This window comes from Geotrypetes seraphini, chromosome 6 (assembly GCF_902459505.1).
Source record: "Geotrypetes seraphini chromosome 6, aGeoSer1.1, whole genome shotgun sequence".
Taxonomy (NCBI): Eukaryota; Metazoa; Chordata; class Amphibia; order Gymnophiona; family Dermophiidae; genus Geotrypetes; species Geotrypetes seraphini.
This window is the reverse complement of record NC_047089.1, coordinates 220353913-220379433: the sequence shown is the minus strand read 5'-3', so window position 1 is coordinate 220379433 and position 25521 is coordinate 220353913. Positions and strand designations below refer to the sequence as shown.

Genomic DNA, 25521 nt, shown 5'->3' with positions numbered 1-25521 from the left:
GTGGGGCTATCCTTGATAGAAATATCTGCCGCAGAGTCCAGAAAGTGGAGTGCATGCTGTGTTGCACTCAGTAAGGAATACCTCTTCAAGTGCCTAGGAATGGTCATAGTAGTAAGGATAGAAATTGGGAAAGGTGCACAGATTAAGTGTTCCATCTCAAGCCTGGATGGGGAATTGGAAGATTGAGACTAGTATAACCAATGAGCCCACATTTGGCCAGGGAGACAACGTAATATAAATAAAAATCAGGTAGGTTCATGCCTCCATGAATCTTAGAAGCCTTCAATTTGTTGAGAGCTATGCGAGGTTTTTTGTTATTCCAAATGAATTTGGATAAATTTGTATTGATCCATTTAAAGAGTGATTGTTTACAAATAGAAGGAAGCATGGATAAGATATAGTTAATTTGAGGGGCCAACGACATTTAATGGAAGCAATTTTACCCCACCATGATAGAAAGAGGAGGGACCATTTAGACAAGGTTTGGGTAATGAGGCGTTTAACTTTGGATATATTAATATCCTGGACAAGGGCAGGATCATTATCAATTAAAATTCCCAGATATTTAATGGGATCGGAGGACCATTTAAAAGGGAAATGAGCCAAATCTGAAAACAATATGCGGTCATTCAAAGGAAAAACCTCGGACTTTTCCCAATTAACCTTATACCCAGAGAGCAGGGAGTACTGAGAAATAATTTGGATGAGAGGGGGAAGAGAGTCAAGGGGGTCACGAATGAAGAAAAGAACATCATCCGCATAGGCGGCGAGTTTGAGCTGTCGACATGCGGAAATTATGCCTTTTATAGAGGAACATTGCCGGATTGCGGATAAGAGAGGTTCCAGAGCCAAGTTAAACAAAAGAGGGGAAAGAGGGCAGCCCTGGCGGGTTCCTCTATGAAGGAAGAATTTATTCGAGAGGGCATTATTAATCAGAATATGAGAAGTGGGTTGCCAATATTGAGTTTTAATCCAGGAGGTGAAATAAGGGCCGAAATTATACCAGCTAAGTACTCAAAGCAGGAAAAGCCATTCAACCCGATCGAATGCCTTCTAGGCGTCAATGGCAAGGCCAACCACAGGGTCCGGGAGAGTTTTAGCATGAGCATTGATATGATGAAAAAGACGTAAATTATCACCAATGAAGCGGTGTTTAATAAAGCCCACTTGATCTTTGTGAATAAGAGAAGAAATCACCTTATTGAGTCTCAAGGAAAGGAGTTTGGCTAGAATTTTATAATCCAAATTAAGAAGGGAAATGGGACGGAAATTTTGAACAAGAGTGGGATCCCTATCCGGCTTAGGAAAAACTATTAGAGTGGCTTCGGCAAAGTTAAATTGTTTGTCTGGGGAGGAATGAAGGAAGTTATAATAAGAAAGAAGGTGTGGGGCCTAGAGATCATGAAACTTTTTAAAGAATTCGTTCGTGAATCCATCAGAGCCGGGAGCTTTATTGTTTACTAGTGAGGAGATTGCAACCTTAATCTCGGATAGTGAAACAGGTAGATCTAATTTCTGCTTAAGGGAATCAGACAGACTCGGATGAGCAATAGAATTGAGAAAAGAATCGATGGCAGATTCTGACAATGAGGATTCAGATCGATAAAGGGTAGTATAAAAGTTTTCAAATTGGTTAGAAATTAAGTTCCTATTGGTGACGATCTGTCCAGAAGGAGTTTGAATAGCTGAAATATGTAACTTTTTAGATTTGGCTTTGAGATATCTAGCCAGTGTTCTACCCACAAGATCATCGCCTATATAATGGCCAGAAGCTGAAATGAATAGGTCACGTCTGGCTTTATAGGAAAGAACAGTATTATACTCATATTTAAGATTCTGGATTTGACGGTGAAGAGAGGGATCGTGAAGATGAGCAGACATGTGACGAGACTCCAATTCTTTGATGGAGGATTCTAGGTCTCTTTCCTTTGGTTGGGAGAGTTTTTTCTTCCATGAAGCAAGTTTAATTACCTCTCCTCTAAGGGAAGCCTTGTAAGCCTCCCATACAATAGAAGGGCAGACATCAGGATCTTTAGAATTGAGGTCAAAAAAGTCAATAGTAAAGAGCCTTATCTTTTCAGCAATTTCCTCGTCTAGGAGTAGATGATTATTCAAATGCCAAGAAGAGGAGCCAGAGGCTGGGGATGTGAGAGAGCCGCGTGGTCCATGAGCGAAATTGGATGAATAATGGTGTCCAATAATGACAGAGTGAGGGTAGAGGAGAGAAGAAAGAAATCTATTCTGGAATACTTATTGTGTGGAGGAGAGAAATGAGAGTACTCCCTGCCCTTTGGGTGAAGAATTTGCCAGGGATCTATAAGGGAAAAGTTGTCAATGAGAGCATGTAGTTCTGAAAACGATTTGGACTTGAAAGGTTTGCAGGATGATGATCTATCAATGTATAAATCTTGAATTTGATTGAAGTCCCCACCTAGAACTAAGGGATATGTACCAAAATCCAGTAAAGCAGTTTGTAAGTCCCTAAAAAATTCAGGATGGTCCAGAACAGGGGCATATACATTGAGAAATATTAGGTCCACCGAGTGGAACACACCATGCACCAGACACCACCTGCCCTCTGCATCTGTCTTATGAGAAAGGACTGTGACTGAGAGCTGATCAGCAAATAGGATGGATACACCATTCTTCTTGCGATGAGCAGCAGGGGAAGAGAGATGTATAGAGTAGCCGGGCATAGTAAATTTTGTTGCTGCGGCAGAGGGGAGATGGGTTTACTGCAAGAATATGACATCAGGATGTTTAGCATTAATATAATTAGTAACTTTCTTCCGTTTGATGGGGTGATTAAGCCCATTAACATTAAGGGAAAAAACATGTAAATCAGCCATAGTGAAAGGTACAGAACATAGGGATACTATGAGCAAGACAGAATATCACCTTGAGGAAACAGATGAATACAGTAAAAATCTGAGCACTCCTGTCAAGAAAGAAAAAGTAAGAAAAAAAGGAAAGGGAAGATAAGAGGAAACAGGACAAAAGAGCACAAAGCATAGAGAAAAACAACCATGCAATTGTGCATATGAACCAACAGTATATGGGTGCTCCTGTGAGCACGAAAATAAAACACATGTGGGAACTACAAACATCTCCACACCTATATATATCAAAAAATGAATGAGGCTATTCAGGTGTGAGTATTAAACAGGCTACACATTAAAGCTAAGTAAACAGTGACTTTTCAGCGCATTCTCAAAGGCTCCAAAAACGCTCCAAGTTCATCTGGATCTGTATAGGAGGTGGTACGATTATTATAGGTTACTTTCATCCTGGCTGGGTACAGAAAGCCATATTTAGCCCCAATATCTTTGAGCTCCTGGCGATGAGATAAAAACGCCTTCCGTTTGAGTGCGGTGGTTTTAGCCAGGTCAGGGACGATAAAGAACTTCCTGCCTTGATGAAGCAGTTGTGGATGAGCTTTAGTTGCAGTGAGAATCTGGAGCGCATGCTGGAAACGCAGCAGTTTCGCCACTATAGGCCGTGGTGAGGAGGCCTGCGAGGAGAGTGTAGAAGGCACTTGGTGCGCCCGCTCGATCTCGAGAGGGGGCGTAAAGGTGAGGCCCAGAGCTGAAGGTAAGAAGGCAGAGAGGAAGGTAACAGCATCTGAGCCTTCCAATGATTCTGGTAGGCCAATAATTCTGATGTTACTCCGTCTGCTACAGTTCGATAGATCTTCCAAGTCGCGCTGAAGGGAGATAAGCAGCTTGTCATGTTTATCCACTAATGCCAGCTTCGTTTGTACGGATGCAGCCTGTTCCTCTAGGGCGTCTATGCGGTGGCACGCGTCAACAAACTGTGAGTTTAGTGCCTCTATTTCCACCCGAAGTAATTTAGTTTCCTCGACCTGCTCCTGCATTATGTGTTTCACGGAGCACATCTAAGAACATAAGAAGTTGCCTCCACTGGGTCAGACCAGAGGTCCATCTCGCCCAGCGGTCCGCTCCCGCGGCGGCCCATCAGGTCCGCGACCTGTGAAGTGGTTTCTGACCACTTCTATAACCTACCTCAAGTTCTATCTGTACCCCTCTATCCCCTTTTCCTCCAGAAACCTATCCAACCCCTCCTTGAACCCCTGTACAGATTTCTGGCCTATCACATCCTCCGGAAGCGCGTTCCATGTGTCCACCACCCTCTGGGTAAAAAAGAACTTCCTAGCATTTGTTCTAAACCTGTCCCTCTTCAATTTCTCCGAGTGACCCCTAGTGTTTGTGGCTCCCCTCAGTTTGAAGAATCTGTCCTTATTCACTTTCTCTATGCCCGTTAGGATTTTGAAGGTTTCTATCATGTCCCCTCTAAGTCTCCTTTTCTCCAGGGAGAACAGCCCCAGCATTTTTAACCTGTCAGCGTATGAAAAATTTTCCATACCTTTTATCAGTTTAGTCGCCCTCCTCTGCACTCCCTCTAGTACCGCCATGTCCTTCTTGAGGTACGGCGACCAGAATTGGACACAGTACTCCAGGTGCGGGCGCACCATTGCGCGATACAGCGGCATGATGACTTCTTTCGTCCTTGTTGTTATACCTTTTTTGATGATGCCCAGCATTCTGTTTGCTTTCTTTAATGAGGATGTCGAGCTGAGAATCATTATGCTTCGGCGCCATTTTGTCTGGCGAGCATGGGTCCGTTTTAGGCCTCTTACCGCTGAGTGGCATGGGTGAGGCAGAATCACTTTTCAGGAGAGACATGTTGAACGCCGTCAGTAAGCCCGGAGTGATTGAGAGGTAAAATATCACCCGACTAGCCAACAGGATTCTTAAATAGGTGTCGGTGTGGAGGAGCTGTTACCACATGCGTCTGATCTCAAATGGGTTTCCTCTCTTTCTCTTCCCCTTGTAGTGAGATGTAGGATTTATTAGCAACATTGAAGGGTGGAGAGGAAGGGAACCTTATCCCATGAAACCCAGTCAGTGGTAGAGCTTCTCTCTGGGTCCCAAAGAGTTTAGGACGGCCAGGGTCCCTATGAGATAGTTGAGATGCATCAGCAGAAGAGACCTTATCACAACTGCATCTATTTCAAGAATAGATTATATTTTTTGTTTCAAATCAATTAGTACAACAAGTGATAAAAGCATCCATAGACCCTATCATACTGTCTGATCATGGGGGTGTATGGATTGAGTTTAAGTTTGAAGAGCAGGAGTGTGGTAGGTCTGTTTGGAGATTCGATAATACATTGATTGCGGATTCAAATTTCCTTGAAGAATTTAAATTAAAAATGATTGAATTTTTTCAAATTAACACCTTGGAAGAAATTACCATGGAAACATTATGGATGCATTTAAGGCTACCATGAGAGATAATATTATCTCATATTCGGCATAATAAGAAAACAACTTAAAAAAACAATTTTCTGAGTTGGAAAAAGAAATTAAACATTTGGAAGCTAAATTAGTTGATAAATGGGAACAAAATACCTTGCAGGCTTTATTAAAAGCAAAGGGTAAATATGAGATATCGTCAAAATTTGTAAGGAAAGATTTGTTTTCCCAACAAACTTTGTATTATGGAAATTCAAATAAGGCGGGAAAATTATTGGCAAATAATCTTAAAGCAAAGAAAAGAATAACCAAAATTATTTCTATAAAGGATGAGAAAGGAGTGACACACATTCAAATTGGAAGTATTTTAAGTCAATTTCAAAATTTTTATAAAGACCTATATTCTTCTGAGCCTTATGAAAATAGGGGAAAAGATGGTATTGAATTTTTGAATCTGATTGAAGGACCGAAAGTTCCTGAGCATATTAAAAGAAGTTTAGAGGAGCCTATATTATTAAAAGAATTAGAAACAGCGTTGAAATCTCTTAGAATTGGATCTGCTCCAGGTGGGGATGGTTTCACAATAGAATTTTATAAATCATTTCAAATTACCCTATTACCTCATTTATTAAAATTATATCAGGCTCAACTAAATAAGGGTTGCATTACAGGTACTATGGTGGAATCATTGACTATAGTTTTGCCAAAGCCAAACAAAGATCTCACATTGGTTTCAAATTACAGGCCTATATCATTAATTAATGTAGATGGAAAACTTTTGGCTAAGACTTTGGCTTTACGTTTAGCCAATGCTCTCCCTTTTATTATTGATATGCACCAAACTGGATTAGTTGCTGGAAGACATTCATCTAATAACACAAGATTGGCTTTTCATATGTTAAATTTAACAAAAGCCATGAAAGACCCGGCTTTTTCTGTATCCTTGGATGCAGAGAAAGCCTTTGATCGGGTGGAATGGACCTTTATGTATCAAGCTATGGAATGGTTTGGAATAGGTTCAAGATTTATACAAATGATTCAAACATTGTATAGCTCCCCTATTGCAAAATTATATATTAATAATAATTTTTCAGAGCGCTTTAATTTGCGGAGGGGAGTTAGACAAGGTTGTCCCCTCTCTCCTTTGCTTTTTGATATTGTTTTAGAACCCTTGTTATTAGCTATTCAACAAGTAAAGGAGATACAGGGTATTCCTTATTCAGACAGGGAATACAAAGTCTCTGCATATGCAGATGATATTTTGCTTCATTTGAGAAATCCAGAAACAACCATTCCATGCTTACTTGATTTGATTGAGAAATTTGGAAAATTTTCAGGATAAACTGGAGTAAATCTGAAGTACTTCCACTAAACGTGTATTGTACAAAAGGCTTGTTTGATACTATTAAAATGATGATATTGACTGTGGTATGTTATCAGAAGGGAATATTACCAGTTTTTTTTAAGGGGTTCTTTTATAAAAAGTTAAACAGTATAATTACAAAATTTGTTTGGTTGGGCAAAACTCCTAGAATTGCTTTAGTATCTCTACAAAAATCAATTGCGGAGGGTGGGGTAAATTTTCCCAATTTCTAAAGGTATTATCAAGCCTATATTTTGCGACAGGGTATGTATTGGGTCCTCCCAGAGCTCATTAACAATACTCCAGATTGGTTGTGGTTGGAATGGCGACTCATGTTCCCTTTAAGACTATGTCATGTTCTTAGTATTAAAATGCCTAGGTTATATAAAGAAAACAGAATATTTATGGATACATGGAAAACTCTCCGATATGTTAGTAATTTAACGCCTATTCCAATCTATAAATCAACCAATCAAACTATATGGTTAAACTCCAAGATTCAAATTGGCGGATTTAAAAGGTCATCTGGAAGCATTGGATGAATGCAGGTATACGAATTTTGGGCGATGTTATTTCAAATGGTAAGCTGCTTGATTTTTCACAGTTGCAACATAAATATGATCTTAATAAATCACAAAGCTTTAGATGATTGCAACTGAAGCAGGCTATTCAGAAGGGGTTCCCTGAATGGAAAAATCTCAATAATCAGTATAGTCTGGACTTCTTATGCTTTCAGGTGGACTTCTTGGTATAAATTGATAAATGGATTTATAAATAAAAAACCTAAAAATGGACTTAGGGACATCTGGAGCATTGCGATAAAGCATCAAATTAGGGCATCTCAATGACCACGAATTTGGTCTTGGAGAATGAGATCTACAGTGTCTGCATCTATGAGACAAACTTGGTTTTTTCTTTTGCATAGAGCATTTTCGACTCCAGTTAGATTACGAAAGTTGGATAGCTCTAAGTCTAATAGATGCTGGCATAATAATCTGGAAGCAGGGACATAAGAACATAAGAAGTTGCCTCCGCTGAGTCAGACCAGAGGTCCATCTTGTCCAGCGGTCCGCTTCCGCGGCGGCCCATCAGGCCTAATTGCCTGATTAGTGTCCCTGAGTAATTTTGTAACTGCCTCAAATCCTCTAATCCTATCCCTATAACACTAGCTAGGACTTCAGAAGAACGGGACTTGGGAGTAATCGTCAGTGCAGATATGAAGGCTGCCAAACAAGTGGAGCAGGCCTCATCCAAGGCAAGGCAAATGTTGGGATGTATCAATAGAGGCTTCATCAGCCGCAAACCTGAAGTCATAATGCCGCTTTACAGAACCATGGTGAGACCTCACCTGGAATACTGTGTGCAATTTTGGAGACCACACTACCAAAAAGATGTGCTTCGAGCTGAATCTGTCCAGCGAATGGCCACTAGAATGGTCTCCGGACTCAAGAGTCTCTCATACGAAGAAAGACTGGGCAAACTACAGCTATACACACTTGAGGAGCGTAGAGAAAGGGGAGACATGATTGAGACATTTAAGTACATCACAGGTCGTGTCGAGGCGGAAAGCGATATATTCTTCCCCAGGGGACCCTCGGTCACAAGGGGGCACCCGCTCAAACTCAGAGGAGGGAAATTTAATGGTGACACCGGGAAGTATTTCTTCACAGAAAGGGTTGTAGATCACTGGAACAAACTTCCAGTGCAGGTGGTCAAGGCCACCAGCGTGCTAGACTTTAAGAATAAATGGGACATCCACGTGGGATCCCTGTGGGGGTCGAGCTAAGGATCTGGGTCATTAGCACTCAGACTTGATGGGGTGGGTCAGAAGAGTGGGCAGACTTGATGGGCTGTAGCCCTTTTCTGCCGTCATGTTTCTATGTTTCTATGTTTCTACCTCTACTCCTATCTGTACCCCTCAATCCCTTTGTCTTAATATTCTTTTGTTCCTTTATCATGGCATTTTGGAAATCAATCTGGTCTCAAATTAATTGTTTATTAGAAAACCATGTAGCATTATCATATGATACAATATTGTTCGGTATGTCAATGAGAACAATAAGTCAAATTTCATCAAGCAATAATAAACTTTTATTGATCATGACAGGAGTCGTCATACAACATATTACCAGTGATTGGAAAAATTACAGTAGACTAAACTATACCTTCTGGTGGAATTCGTTAATGCCACATTTACAAAATGGAAAGAGTAATTGCCATGCAAAGAGGGAATTATAATAATTTTAAAAAGATTTGGGGGCCATTGACAAGTTATTGCAATGATTAGACACCATTATCCATTAAGATGATGTTAAAAGAAATACAAGTGATGTTTACAAGGTTTAAATGATGTAATATTGTGTTCTTGATGTAAGATGGAAAAATGAATAAAGAATTTGGAAAAAAAAAAGCTGGTGGATGAAATGCAGGCTCAGATGTCTCACTAATGAGCAAGAGCGAAATATTAAAGCTTGTGCAAGATCAGCCTTGATCAATACTCGACCTAAATTTAACACAAATTATTCAATAAAAGTTAAAGAAAGTTATTAAGGTAGTTAAAGAAAGTTATTACTCAATAGTTTCAAGTTTTATTAAGGTTTGTTGTACACACAATGTCAATACTTCAATGCATAAAACATTTTAAAAATAGGGGACAAAACAAAACAGTTTTATACAATTAAATACATAGTATATACGTACAAATAAATAACTGGAACAGAAGGTGAGGGGGATGAACTATAATCTTTAAAGAAAGAGAAAAAAACATTTAGGGAAAACATATCTGGTGGGTAACATGAAAATATATAAGAGCAAAGATAAGCATAGAAAAGAAGGAAGAGAAGTTTGCGACCTGTGCGTAGGTCTAATTAAAATTTAAGCTTTAGATTAATGATTGTTAAGTTATATTATCTATAAAACTTTAAGAAAGAATGTACTTTCCATTTCCCCTCGCAGTTCTTACTGGATCTTCGTCTCTGTTTTGTTTTTGCTTAATTTGCTTAACAGCTGATCACATCCAAGTAAATGACAGAAGGTTCATTAAAAATGGGGAGGGGGGAATCCTCCAACTATATTGGGTTAAAATTTAATTTGAAACTAATTTGAAACTTAATTTTCATGGTGGTAGTTAGAAACATAGAAATAGACGGCAGATAAGGGCCTCGGCCCATCTAGTCTGCCCACCCCAATGACCCTCCCCTACCTTTCTCTGTGAATAGATCCCATGTGTCTATCCCATTTGGCCTTAAAATCAGGCACGCTGCTGGCCTCAATAACCTGAAGTGGAAGACTATTCCAGCGATCAACCACCCTTTCAGTGAAAAAGAATTTCCTGGTGTCCCCGTGCAGTTTCCCGCCCCTGATTTTCCACGGATGCCCCCTTGTTGCCGCGGGACCCTTGAAAAAGAAGATATCTTCTTCCACCTCGATGCGGCCCGTGAGATACTTGAATGTCTCGATCATGTCACTCCTCTCTCTGCGTTCCTCGAGTGAGTACAGCTGCAACTTATCCAGCCGTTCCTCGTGCGGGAAATCCTTGAGTCCCGAGACCATCCATGTGGCCATTCTCTGGACCGACTCCAGTCTCAGCACATCCTTACGGTAATGCGGCCTCCAGAATTGCACACAGTATTCCAGGTGGGGCCTCACCATGGATCTATACAATGGCATAATGACTTCAGGCTTACGGCTGATGAAACTCCTGCGTATGCAACCTATGATTTGCCTTGCCTTGGATGAAGCTTGCTCCACTTGATTGGCAGTCTTCATGTTCTCACTGACGATCACCCCTAAGTCTCGTTCTGCTTCAGTTCTTGTTAGGATCTTGCCATTAAGGGTGTAAGTCTTGCATGGATTTTGGCTGCCCAGGTGCATGACTTTGCATTTTTTGACATTGAAGCTGAGTTGCCAGGACCTAGACCAGCGCTCCAGTAGGAATAGGTCATGCATCATATTGTCGGACATTGAATTTATGTCTGTTGTGCTTTTGCCCACTACATTGCTTAGTTTGGCGTCATCGGTGAATAATGTTATTTTACCTCGCAGCCCTTCTGCCAAGTCTCTTATAAAGATGTTGAATAGGATCGGGCCCAGGACCGAGCCCTGCGGCGCCCAATGATTACCTCCGTCATTTCGGAGGGGATGTCGTTCACCACTACCCTCTGAAGCCTACCTCCAAGCCAGTTCCCAACCCATTTTGTCAATGTGTCGCCCAATCCTATAGAACTCACCGGCACTTTTGGCCAGAAAAAGTAGATCACGACCTGTTCGAAGTTGGACATGCCTAATATAGTATAGATAAAATTACAAAACCTTTGTCTCATATTCTATCATTTCATTAATAATTCCTAGCATCCTCGTTGCTTTTTCGGCCACCATTGCACACTGGGCAGAAGATTTCAGTGTATTAACCATGATGACACCTAGATTTTTTTTTTTTTTAATTCTTTATTCATTTTTAAACATACAATAAGTGTATCCATATGTTAAAACAAATTAATCATAAATAGATGTTTTTCTTGACTGACTCCTTTGGTAGAACCTAACATCAGATAACTATGATTCAGATTATTTTTCTCCAAAGTACATCACTTTGCATTTGTCCATATTAATTTCATCTGCCTGTTTGATGCCTAGTCTTCCAATTTCCTACGGTCCTCCTGCAATTTCACAATCCGTAAGCAATTTAACAAACTTTAATTACTTTAATGTCATCTGCAAATTTAATCACCCCATTTGTCATTTCCATTTCTAGATAATTTATAAATACATTAAAAAGCAGCGGTCCTAGTACAGATCCCTAAGGCACGCCTCTATTTACCTTCCTTTATTTAATAATAATAATAACTTTATTTTTGTATACCGCAATACCACAAAACAGTTCAGAGCGGTTTACAGGTTAAGAGACTGTACATTTACAGCGAAGTTACAGAATATCAGAAAACAGTTCAAAGCAATTTACAAGGAGATGAGAACTGTACATATGCAATGAAGGTACAGAGAATTAGTTATCAAGTGTATGGTATAAACCAGTGGCAATTACAAAATGATCCAATAACTGTTGCAAGGGGGGTGCAGAAAGGGGAAAGGAAAAACAACCGGGGAAGAGGGGGAGGAAGGGTCGGGAGGGAGGCGAGGTTGGGATTAGTAGTTTGGTTGGGAGGGCGGGGGTTAGAGGAATTTATCAAAGAGGTATGATTTGAGAGATTTCCTGAAGGATAGATAAGTTGGGGCAAGAGAGATGAGGGTGGACAAGCAGTCATTCCATTTGCCAGCTTGGAAAGAGAGGGTTTTGTCGAAGAATCTTTTGTAGATGCATCCTTTTGGGGAGGGGTAGGCAAACAGGTGGGCATTGCGTGTACGGTTAGAGCCTGGGAAGGCAAAGTGGCGTGACAGGTATATCGGGGCTGAGCCAGTTAGGGTTTTGAAGCAGAGGCAGGCGAATTTGAAGATGACCCTTGCTTCAAACGGTAGCCAATGAAGTTTTCTATAGAAAGGGCTGATATGGTCTGACTTTTTGAGCCCATAGATGAGGCGGACGGCGATGTTCTGGATGAATCTTAGTCGTTTAATGGTTTTCTTGTAGGAGCCCAGGTATATGATGTTTCAGTAATCCAGGGAGTTTAGGATTAGGGATTGGACCAGCAAACTGAAGGTGGGGAAATCAAAGTAATGTTTGATGGAACGGACTTTCCAAAGGGTGGAAAAGCATTTTTTGACCTGGGCATTAGTGTGATCTTCCAAAGTGAGGCATCGGTCCAAGATGACTCCGAGGATTTTTATAGTGGAGTTGATTGGATACGTTAAACCATTAAGTTGCAGAGTGGTGGACGTTAGTTTGTGGTTGGGACTTGCAAGGAAGAACTTGGTTTTTTCTGGGTTTAGTTTCAGTTTGAAGCGTGTGGTCCAGTTTTCTACCATGGTGAGGACAGTTGAAATGTATTGTTCTGTCTCATGTGACAGTGAGGTGATGGGTATGATGATTGTAATGTCATCTGCGTAAATATAGGATTTCAGGTTACGGTTCGATAACATGTGTCCCAGTGATGCCATGTAGATATTGAATAGTGATGGGGATAGGGGGGAGCCTTGGGGAACTCCGCAGGGGTTGCTCCAGGTATGGGAGAAGGTTCCGTCGTTATGGACTTGGTAGGTTCGGTTTTTTAGGAAGCCTGTGAGCCAGGTTAGTACTTGTCCGGAAATGCCAATGGAGTCGAGGCAACTAATCAGAATGTCATGGTCTACTAGGTCGAAGGCACTGCTGAGGTCAAACTGGAGTAACAGTGCGCTGTTTCCCAGTGAGAATAGTTGGAGGAGGTGATTGGTTAATGAGGCTAGAACGGTTTCCGTACTATAATTAGTGCGGAATCCAGACTGGGAGTCGTGAAGGATGTTAAATTTCTCTAGGTATGACATGAGATTGTAATTGACAAGTCCTTCCATGATTTTAAGGAAGAGAGGAATATTGGCAATGGGTCTGTAGTTGGAGGCTACAGAGGGAGATTCTTTGGGGTTTTTGATTATTGGAGATACGAGGATGTGGCCAAGTTCCAGTGGGAAGTGGCCGGTTGACAAGCAGAGGGTGACCCAGTTGAAGAGTTCAGCTTTGAAGGGGAGGGGGGCAGTTTTCATGATGGATGGAGGGCAGTTATCTAGTAGGCAGTTGGATTTGGAATATTTTGAGTATAGCTTGAGAAATAGGTTCCAGTCTGGGTTTTTGAAGTGAGACCAGGTCATGTCAGCAGGTGAGATATCATTTTCTGGAGAAGGTGGATGGATATATGTGTAGGTGCTAGTTGTTGTGAGCGTTGTTTTCAAGTTGAGAATTTTAAGTAGTCAGCTAGATTTGTCGGGGAGGGTGGTAGATCTGTGGGGGAGCTTTTATGTGGGACGGTGTCAAATAAGGAGTTAACTAGTCTGAAGAGTTTATTGGTGTTTAGGGATGGGGTGTTGATAGATTGGGAGTAGTGCTTGTGGCACTTTTCTTTGATCATTTTTTTGTATTCTGTAACTTTAATTCGCAATGAGTGTCTGTCAGCGTTTGTGCCTGATTTGCACCAGGTTCTTTCCAGTTTGCGTACTTCTCGTTTGAGGGCAAGTAGGTCAGCATCGAAACATTTAGCAGAGGAGCGGTGTTTTTTCTTGCAAAGTTTCAGTGGAGCAATGTTGTTTAGGATCTTATTGCTGAAATTGTTCCAGTCTGAGATGAAATTAGGGTCAAGATCTGGGATGGATGTTGGGTTGTAGTGGGACCAGAATTCTTCTGGGTTAAGTTGGCCTCTAGACCATATTGTTTTTTCTTTGTGGATGGTTCTTGGTTGTTTTTTTAAGCCAGTATAATTTGAAATTGCAACGGAGGTGGTCAGACCAGGGGGTGGTGGTCCAGTTTTCTTCTTTAAAGCTAATGCTGGGGGGTTGAAGGGGTATTGGAGAGGAAAGAGATCAGATCTAGGAGATGGCCTTTGTCATGGGTTTTTGTAGGGGGTGGTTTAGAGAAACCTAGGGATGTTAGGAAGGAGAGGAGATCGGCCACGTTGGAATTCTCTTCCTGTTCAAGGTGTAGATTGACGTCGCCTGCGAGAAGATTGTGAGTGCCCGCGACGGAATTTGTGAGGAGGAATTTGTAGAAATCTTCTTTAGTTTGGTTCCATTTGCTGGGGGGGGGGTGTAGAATAGAGTAACGGTTAGATTGTCTTTACAATCAGCTTTGGAGATTTTGCAGGAGAGGATTTCCAGGGCGTTGGTCAGTTTGGAATCGAGGATTTGGAACTGGAAGTGGTCACGGAGGATTATGGCTAGGCCGCCTCCTCTTCTGTGTGTGCAATAATTTTAGTCTTTATAATAGTTTCTATTTTGACAGGGACTGAAGTTGGGCCTACAGGTCTGTAATTTCCCAGTTCACCCCTAGAATCCTTCTTAAAAATTGGCGTTACACTGGCAATTCTACAATGTTCAGGTACCACGGACGATTTTAATGGAAGGTTGCAGATCACTAAATTAAGTGTCTGTAAAAGGAAAGTTCATTTCAAACAAATTTGAAATAAAAAAATAAGTAATCAATTGTCTGCCCCCTTTCTATTCAGACACAGTCTATCTTGTTTAGGATGTAATGCAAGTATAGTTACTCTCCAAGGAAGTCTGGATACAGGTTCTAGGACAAGAACAATTGTAGACAGAAAACTTATCCATAAGAATCTAAACTAAACTAAACCTTAAGTTTATATACCGCATCCTCTCCATGAAAATAGAGCTCGGCACGGTTTACAAAAGTTTAATAAAGGAAAAGAATAGCACACTGACTCTGTGACTCTTGTAGCAGTTTTAAAACTTCAGTTCTCAGGAGGCTTTAAAAAGAACACAGACTTAGATTTTGGCTGCCAGCTGAGAGAAAAGCAATTAAAAAGAGCAGATCCCTGTAACAAGTGTGAGGGAGATGACCAGCAAAGAGAAAATGATACCTCTCTGTGAAGCTGGACTGACAAAGGTGAACTTTGTAACAAACTCTCTTGAAGGGAAAGAAACAACATGCCATTTTATTTGCCAGCTTACTGGGTGATCTAAATACTGCTGCCGAACTGCAAAGCTGTGATTATGCAGGAAAAAACCAGATGCCTTACTTAGCTGTTTGTCATGCACTGGAGCTACTACACAGCTTATTCATTATAAGGTACACAGACAACAGCTTGTTCCTCTTATTAAGAAGCAGTGCTTACAGCAGTGTTTTCAGAGCCCCATTCTATGGTACTTACCAAGAGCATAGGGAATTTTTTTTTATTTTTAAATATCAGGACCTATTTTTCTAGATGGGCTACCTCCAGGCTTTCCAGAAGCTATTAAATCCAATATATGGTGCAGCTTACATAACAACCCCCTCCCCACACACACACACACACATTGGCTTAACACAGTGGTCTCAAACTCAAACCCTTTGCAGGGCCACATTTTGGAATTTGTAGGTACTTGGAGGGCCTCAGAAATAAATAGTTAATGTCTTATTAAAGAAATGACAATTTTGCATGAGGTAAAACTCTTTATAGTTTATAAATCTTTCCTTTTGACTATGTCTTAATAATAATATTGTCATTTATAGCTAAAGAGACATATGATCAAGAAACTGTTTTATTTTACTTTTGTGATTATGATAAACATATCGAGGGCCTCAAAATAGTACCTGGCGGGCCGCATGTGGCCCTCGGGCCGCGTGTTTGAGACCACTGGCTTAACAGGACTGGAACAGGCTAATCGGGACTGGAAGTTGGAGCTGATATTTATCCTTGGGCACCAAGACCCCTTTAACTAGGATAATTGTCTTCTGAGTCACCATGGTGATGAAAATTTCCACCTAACAGCAGGGCTGGTTTTAGACATTGTGGAACCCAGGGCAGAAATTAAGGGGCCCCTCCCCCCGATCTTCCCACCATTACTACTATACATAATACAACGTTAGTTTAATTCTTTATGATGGGGGGAGGCAACACCTACATCAACAGTAAAGGTACAATAGGATCATTTTTGAGCACAGCAAGGAAGGACCCTTCTACTGTGTCTCTGACAAATATAGTAACTTATTCCAATTGAAAGCTATCGCCTTGTTTTCCATTTCTATTTAATTTATAATGTACTGTTTATAATATGTAAATTTTTTAAATTTACACCTGCTATTTTTATATTTTCCACAGTACAAGAGGACACAAGTCAATGCATTGTGTGCAGTGTCTGGCTTCTTAAGGTTTCTTTAGATTTTCATCTACATATGTTATATTTTTTATCTATTAACCTTTAGAGCAGAACAATACAGCTATGACACTACTTTATCTTAAATTAAAAAATAAAATTATTTTGTGTGTGTGGTCTGGTCATTTAATTGTTTTGTGTTGATTCTAATCTCCAGTTTCTGCCTTCCTCTGTCTTGCCAAGGTTTACTGTCCACTTGTCATTCTTCTCTCTTCTCCTGTCTTCTTCACTTCCTCCATTACATCCATTTTCAGCACTGATCTTTTCCCTTCAGTTTCTTCCATTTATTTTTCTTCCTCTGCCTTTTATTTTTCTGCCTCTGTCATCACTACTACACAGTCTTCAATTTTCCTCTTTTTACTATCTCCATCTCTGCTTGCCCTGGATCAGTAGCATGGAATGTTGTTATTCTTTGGGTTTTGGCCAGGTACTAGTGACCTGGATTGGCCACCATGAGAATAGGCTACTGGGCATGATGGACCATTAGTCTGACTCAATAAGGCCATTATGTTCTTTCCCTCACCCTGGACCTCCCCTTCCTCTTCCTCATATTTCTCAGAATTTCACTAGCTCTGTCCTCTACTTCCATCCTCTCTGTCCTCCTATTACATCCAGTGTCTCCTTCCAATCTCTCTCTCCCCCCTTTCATCTAGTTTCCCCTCTCTCTCTCGTCTTCCATTCAGGATTACCTAATTTCCATCCCATGTTTCCCTTTTCCGCCTTTCCATTCAGAATCTCCTTCCCCCCACTTCTCCACTACAGACATCCAGGATCTCCTGTCTCTCCCTCTCTTACACACCGACAATCCAACATCTTCTCTATTTCTTTCCCTTTTGTCTCTCATCCTCAGCATTACCATGTCTTTCCTCCCCCCCCTACATTCAGCATCACTGGTCTCTTTCCCAGTACTCTGGTCCCACTCTTTTCCTTTGCCCCATCATGATCCTGGCACGTGACATCCCCTGAACGGCCCACCCAAGTGGGCTGGTATTTGGAGTTAGCTCAATGCATATGCATGAGACCAATTCACATCTCACGCATATTCATTAAATCTCTCCTGAGTCAGCTACTCCCAAGTGTCTGTGTTCCAGGTTCCAGCTGCCTCCCCATCTCTGCCCCAGAAGTTCCGCTGGTAGAGGAAGGAAGCTGTCCCTACTGAAGTGAATGGGCTGCTCCTAACATGTCCCACTGCCAGCCCTGAAGTTCGAGGAGAGTTCGGCGAGCCTCCAGCGGTAAGGAGATCCCCTCTGGTTCCATCCCTCCCTCTCACCCCGTTGGCCAATTCTCTTCTTCCTGAGCCTCACAGCTACAAGGGCCCCCTGACAGCCTGGTGAGGTAAGCTTCCCTCCCTTCGACTCACTTGCTGCCCTCTCTCCTGCCGCTGCTGAAGCCTGTAAACAAATTTAACAAATGTTGCGGGGCTCTAACACTGTGCGTGCCACTAACGGCTTCCCTTCTCTTTCCTCCTCTCATGACATTTCATAGAGGGAAGAGGAGAAAAACTGGTAGTGGCACACATAAGTGTTAGAGCCTCATGGAATGTGTTATTTGTTTACAGGCTGTAGCAGTGGCAGGAGAGAGGACAGCAAGTGAGTCGAAGGGAGGAAAGCTCACTCACTAGGCTATCGGGGGCCCAGGGCAGCTGCCCTGTTTGCACCCCCCTAACGCTAGCTCTTCCTAAGAAAGATGAAACAAACTCCAAGTCTTCCTGGGGAAGGGGCTTAAGCCACTCATCACCATACTTCCTCTTCAGCACCACCTCAGGGAGCCTCCCATTCTACAGAGATCATGTTGTGTACCACTTTAGGCTTCTGAATCCCCTTCAAAATGTGTGTCAGCTACCTCCTCTAATGAAGCTTCCAATGTGCACAGGGATGACATCATCTGCGCAAAGAGAGAAGATCTCCCAATGAAAAAAAATAAACAGCAGACGGCACATCTTCTTCCAATAAAGAGAGGCTGCTCTCCTTCAAGGAGAGACCACCAAGAGAACTACTAGTCTATTCCTTTTCTGCCAATGAAAGAGAAAAGGGACCCCAAGCTAGATCCACCAATTCCCCTGTGTGATTCTCTTTGGCCACAAAGGAGGAGGAGGGGGCTCTTAGCCAACCCATGCTTTTGTGGCCCTCTGGGCTGAATCACTGCTGGATACAGGATCCCCAAAGGCCTCTACAGACACAGGGCTAGCATCAAGGAAACAAAGAAACACAGAAACATGATGGAAAATAAAGGCCAAATGGCCCATCTAGTCTGCCCATCCACAGTAACCATTATCTCTTTTCTCTCCGAGAAATCCCACATGCCTATCCCAGGCCCTTTTGAATTCAGACACAGTCTCTGTCTCCACCACCTCCTTCTGGGAGACTGTTCCATGCATCTACCACCCTTTCTGTAAAAAAAAGTACATAAAAACATAGAAACATGATGGCAGATAAAAGCCAAATGGCCCATCTAGTCTGCCCATCTGCAGTAACCAAGGAGCCTAGTCATGTCTTGTTGCACCAATCCAAACTACACCAGCATCTGCTGGAGACAGAGAATACTTGCAAGTTTCAGGTCTGCATCACTACTTAAACTAGTCTTGTCATCAGTGGAAAAGCTGTGTCTACAGTTTCTATCTGCTAGCATGCTGGCATAAACCTATGCACCTCGACTGGTCTAGCAGGATAAAAAAATGTATATTTATCTAACATTATTATTACTATACTAGCATGCACAGTACTCTAAATCAAGACACCATATAACAAATTACACAAAAGTACAGTAAGCTCCCAACTCAGAGAGTTTAAAATCTGAAATAGTCCCAGAAGCAGGAAGAAGTGGCCAAGGATTCAATATCAATGGCAGGAGGAGGTTTTGGGCTCTCATCTCCTGCTCCTCATCTATTGTTTTAACCATAAGGCCATCTAATTTAACATGGAACTATATGCTACACACTTACTTTTTCTCAGGCTGCTCCATGACGACTGCTGGAGTTCTACTCTCTGGCTTGACTGGGAATGCTGCAGGAGAAGTAAGAAATGTTGAAGCTCTGCCTAATCCTATCGATGCTCTTCCAGCTGAAACAGATGGAAACTCCATTTCACCACGTCCAGAAGATCTTAATGCAGAGATGGGACCAAAGAAAATGCAAAGGGAAGAAATGAGCTCCATTCCCTATTACTTAAGTCTCCTGCCGAGTAAGCCAATCAACTGTATAACTTCCCTTTTCAAACCTGTTTTTTCCAGCTACTGTCACCACTTCTCATACTGTATGTCACATTTCAGTATTATCCTAAATCATTACTTTGTTACAAGGTGAACTATCAAGATCAGGCTAAGGACTGCAAACAGGAAAGGTTTTCAGGATATCCCTAATGAATATGCCAGGAAAGATTTGCATGCCTATTATGCCCACTGTATGCAGGTCTCTCTCAGGCACACTCATTAGGTATATCCTGGAAACCTGGTCTACTTGTAGCCCTCAAGAACTGAACTTAGACAAGCCTGATCATAAAGTGATTAAGTTAAATATGTCAAATATGCCAACCCTCTCCTGAATATTTTCTCTTATGTTTATTAAAGGTAAACAGACAAAGTCCGTAAGTTCACTCAACATAAAAGGTAAGACTCACACACCAGTTATTGGTTTGAGAAAAGTTCTTACCTCATAAGAGGCGCAGGAAAATTGGAGTCTCCAGTTGGCAATGCTTCAGGTGCGGGAAAGGATGGCTGGATGGGAGCCGATTGTGTGCGTTTGGCTTCTGTATCCCAATACATTCCCCTGCCTATGAGACCCCTACCTGAGCAGAGAAAAAAAAATTCAACAAAATTGAGCAGTCAGGCTGGCACATCGAAATACAGAAAACAGCAGCAAATAAAGACTACAAGTCCCAACTGATCTGTCAGTTCCTGATGTGAAAAGCACTTGGTCAGGACAAGACGACATTTCACTGAAAATTCCCAAGCCATAAATTTAAGTTTAATCTGTTTATTAAAGTGTCCTTGAATTAGGAAATTTGGAGTTTTTAATCTGTGCTTTTCTTGGAGTTGTTCTTTCCAGGATCTTGTCTCCTTCTCCCCAGATGATGTTGTTTCTTCAATGGGATAGTACTTTTAAGAAAGGGATAAGGGGATTGTGTCGAAAGGCCTTTATTATGGGTCAGAAATGTATCTTGCAACATTGGTTAGTGGAAAATCCATCCTCTTTTTGGCAATGGAGGGCAGCATTTCATGCTTTTATGCTTATGGAAGCTAGAGCGACCTCCCCTTCAAATAAACAACATAGGTTTTGGATGACCTGGGAACCCTTTATCCAGCAGCTATTGGCCAGAGCACGTAGTTTTGTTGTGAATTCATTGCATTTGTGATCAGGAAGTGAAGCACATTTGATTAGTAACATTTGGGAATGAGGGGGGGGTGGAGGGGAGGATTGGAGAGATGGGAATGGGGGGGTGCAATGGGAGGTTATTGGTAGATATATTACTGTTATTTAAGTATCTTTTCTTATGTTTAAGTAGTTATTATCTTTTAAGAACATAAGCAGTGCCTCTGCTGGGTCAGACCAGAGATCCATCTTGCCCAGTAGTCCGCTCACGCGGCGGCCCATCAGGTCCAGGACCTGCATAGTGATCCTCTATCTATACCCTTCTATCCCTTTTTTCTTCAGGAATTCATCCAATCCCTTTTTGAACCCCGATACCATACCCTGTTCTATCACACCCTCTGGAAGCGCATTCCAGGCATCCACCACCTTTTGGGTGAAGAACTTCCTAGCATTGGTTCTGAATCTATCCCCTTTTCATTTTTCCGAATGCTCTCTCATTCTTGTAGTTTTTGAAGGTTTGAAGAACCTGTCCCTCTCCACTTTCTGTATGCCCTTCATGATCTTGTAAGTCTCTATCATGTCCCATCTAAGCCTCCATTTTTCCAGGGAAAATAGCCCCAGTTTCTCTAATCTTTCATCATACGAAAGGTTTTCCATACCTTTTATCAGTCACGTCGCTCTTTTCTGAACCCTCTCAAGTATTGCCATATCATTCTTAAGGTACTGTGACCAATATTGGACGCAGTACTCCAGATGCGGGCGCACCATCATCCAGTACAATAGCAGGATGACCTCTTTCGATCTGGTTTTAATGCTTTTCTTGATAATACCTAGCATTCTATTCACCTTCTTAGAGGCCGCTGAGCACTATACCAATGGCTTCATTGTGTTGTCCACTATTACCCCTAAGTCCTTTTCTTGGGTACTTTCACCCATTACCAGCCCTCCCATCATATAACTGTACTTCGCGTTTCTGTTCCCTACATGCAAGACTTTACATTTCTCTACATTAAACTTCATCTGTCATCTCATCGCCCACTCTTCTAGCTTGTTTAGGTCCCTTTGTAGTTCTTCACAGTCCTCTTTAGTCCCAACTCCACTAAATAGTTTAGTGTCGTCTGCAAATTTTATTACTTCGCACTTTGTCCCTGGTTCTAGATCATTTATAAATACATTGAACAGCAGCGGCCCGAGTACGGACCCCTGCGGAACACCACTCGTGACCCTCCTCCAGTCAGAGTAGTGGCCCTTTACTCCTACCCTTTGCTTCCTACCCGCCAACCAATTTTTGATCCATCTATGTACGTCTCCTTCCACCCCATGGTTCTTCAGTTTCCGTAGTAGACGTTCATGGGGTACCTTGTCAAAGGCTTTTTGGAAATCCAAGTATACGATGTCTATGGGGTCCCCTTTGTCCGTTTGTTAGTTAATTCCTTCGAAGAAGTGCAATAAGTTTGTTAGGCACGATCTTCCCTTGCAGAAGCCATGCTGGCTTGTTTTCATCAGTTTATTTCTTTCTAGATGCTCATCGATGCCCCTGGATTCCTGCTCTTCCTTGCCTCCTCTCCTGGCTCCTTTCTGGCTTTTGCTGTCCTCCTTCTGTCTCCCCCTTCTGCCTGCTCGCTCCTACTACTGACTTCTACTAGCTCTGCACCGTGTGCGCCTTGGCTCCGCCCCTTTTAAGGGGGAGTTTGGGTGATGTCTGTCCGACGCGGTGGGGGTGGGCGGAGCTTACTCTCGCCGCTGCCCCTGGCTTCCTGCTCCTCCTTGCCTCTTCTCCCGGCTCCTTTCTGGCTTTTGCTGTCCTCCTCCCGTCTCCCCCTTCTGCCTGCCCACTCCTACTTCTAGCTTTAACATTGGACTTGTCTTAATTACTGATATTTGTTCCTATTCTGTACATTTACATTAATTATTTTGGCATATTTTTTGTAAGATTTATTATATATATGGTCTTTATTATAACTCAATAAAAATTACTGAACATAAAGTTTTCACAAAACAGAAACAATGCAATCCAACACTAGAAAAATTCAACAATGCTAATATACTATCAAATCCCCAGTCCTCAACACCCTTCTCCTTCAAACCCCTCCCCCCCCCACACACAGAACCCCAAATAACAACAACAACAACAAAAAAGCGGGCAATACCACCACTGGGTGACTGGGTTGTTGTATTGCCCAGCAATGTATCAAAGCGAAATGTTCAAGAGTACTTAAATACAACCTCCTCCCCCCCAAAAAAAACCCCACACAAATATATAAAATCTCCTACACTGCTAAAAAAGAATTTTTCCATTTTCAAGAAGTGAAAGCCTTACACTGCTCCAGCATCATGAGACTATGGAGCATTTATGCCAGCTCCAAAATGAGTGTGTCTAATATAACTTTTTTCCTTATCAGTCCCATCTTCCCGATTAGTTGGCAACCTCCCCTGCCCTACAACGCAAAGACCTCATGATGTACATGGTGGCATTCCCATATGGTCTGATAAAAAGTTGACATCATGTGTACATTTTTGGGAAATAGGGGTAGCCAATGTCCCAATTTTATAGACTTGCTTTTGAGTGAGATAAGCTGTCTGCAAATTCCAAAGTTGACATTCCCTAAGATCTGAACTCATGGCTAAATCTGGTAGCTCTTTCTTCAGATGCTCCTCCATTTTATTAAAGTCCACATGTTTGAAATCCAGGACTTTTAAGTTTGTATGGCTGCCCTCCGCTTTATTTGTTATATCAAACCAAACTGTTTGATGTTCACTATCGCCGAGGTGGACACTCACTTGGACATTAGAGATACTTTCCCCATTTGTGCACCAGATCCAGTATCGTTTTTTCCTTCGTTGCTTCTGTTGGCTCCATTTGTATGAGCAGAGCCCCTTACAGGGCATTCACTATCTCTCTACTTCTTTCTGAGTCCACAGACAAAACTTTCCAATGCACAGCCATCAGGTTGAAATCACCCAGCAATAGTACCTCTCCTTTCTTCCCCAGCTTTTGGATATCTGCAACAAGATCTTTATCAATTTGCTGCACTTGAGTCGGAGGTCTGTAGACAACATCCACATAGATATACGTTCCATCTTTTCTTTTCAAAGCCATCCATATCGCTTCTTCTTTCCCCCAGGCCCCTTGCATTTCAGTCACTTGGATATCGGTCTTTATATAAAGAGCTACTCCTCCACCCTTTTGACCATCTCTGTCCTTCCTAAAAAGATTATAGCCCGGTATAGGTGCCAACTTACCAGATTTTTAAAATGAAAAAAAGAGGACACTTGGCCCTGCCCCCTTATGTCCCATCCTGCCCTTGGCCCCCCTATTCCACCCCCAGTCACGCTCCCACACAAACCTTCATCGTTTTCCCTGAGCTTCGCGTCACTTCCGGAGGGCTTCCAAGCATGCACAGATGTGACGTGATGACGACACTGCACGCATACATGCGACATCGCATCACAACCGTGCATCCTCAGAGGCCCCCTAGACCGTGGCCCCAAGCTCAGGCTTTCCAAAATCTGGACAAACTGCTGGGCTTTGGAAGTCTAGCCGGGCAATCTGACAATCTTCTAAACAGAGGACATGTCTGGGTTTTCCCGGACATCTGGTAACCCAACACATAAGTTTGGTTTTCATGCCTTCATTTCCAATTTTTTTAATTCATTCTTTTCTCCCCCATAGAACTACTAGCCTCATTAACCTATTGTGCATGATTGTTTCCTTATAACTAGCTGGGACTTCTCCAAATTTCTAGATGGTAGTCACCTATCCTAATGATGACAGTAGAAATCACTGAACCATGTCTCTGTGATCACTACAATATCCAAGTCTGCCTCTAACAGGGCTTGCAGATCATGATTTTTGTTGCCTACGACTGCGAGCATTTTTGATCGTTGCTTTTCAGCTACTTTTCTGTGGCAATTTCATTTTTTTGTCTAGTTTTTGTTTAGTCTCATTTCTTGTTGACTTGCTAAGAAGTGTATTGCTAATATTGTTGTGTACATTACTATCTTGTCTTTTGCTGGGGATGGCCACAGTGAATTGTCCTGCACACATATGCCACCCCCACCTTCTAGTTTAAACGCCTAGAAACATACTGTCTGAATTTCTCAGCAAGGTTCCATTTACCTGTCATAGTAAGATGCAGCCCATCATTACAATATAGTCTCTTGTTTTTCCATGTATTTTCCCATCTTTCTATGTACCTAAAGCCTTCTTGATGACACCAGGATCTACTCCTACTGGAGCGCTGGTCTAGGACCTGGCAACTCAGTTTCAATGCCAAAAAATGCAAAGTTATGCACTTGGGTAGCCAAAACCCATGCAGGACTTATACCCTTAATGGTGAGATCCTAACAAGAACGGTAGCAGAGCGGGACTTAGGGGTGATTGTCGGTGAGGACATGAAGGCTGCCAATCAAGTGGAGAAAGCTTCATCTAAGGCAAGACAAATCATGGGTTGCATACGCAGGGGTTTCGTCAGCCGTAAGCCGGAGGTCATTATGCCATTGTATAGATCCATGGTGAGGCCCCACCTGGAGTACTGTGTGCAATTCTGGAGGCCGCATTATCGCAAGGACGTGCTGAGGTTGGAATCGGTCCAGAGAATGGCCACTCGGATGGTCTCGGGACTCAAGGATCTCCCGTACGAGGAACGGTTGGAAAAGTTGCAGCTGTACTCGCTCGAGGAGCGCAGAGAGAGGGGAGACATGATCGAGACGTTCAAATATCTCACGGGCCGCGTCAAGACAGAGGAAGATATCTTCTTTTTCAAGGGTCCCATGGCAACAAGAGGGCATCTGTGGAAAATCAGAGGCGGGAAACTGCGAGGTGACACCAGGAAGTTCTTTTT

At 42.2% G+C, this 25521-nt stretch overlaps 1 protein-coding gene across 8 annotated transcripts in view; it reads right to left on the bottom strand.

The window, feature by feature from the left end:
- PIWIL2 (piwi like RNA-mediated gene silencing 2) overlaps positions 1-25521 on the bottom strand; it is a 318267-nt gene that overhangs the window by 241861 nt on the left and 50885 nt on the right. For all 8 annotated transcript variants that reach the window (XM_033950153.1, XM_033950155.1, XM_033950154.1 and 5 more), the window contains 2 exons: positions 20018-20153; positions 19313-19471 (listed from right to left, as the gene is read on the bottom strand). In XM_033950153.1, the coding sequence (XP_033806044.1) occupies positions 19313-19471; positions 20018-20153 (295 nt within the window). The remainder of the gene's footprint in view (positions 1-19312; positions 19472-20017; positions 20154-25521) is intronic.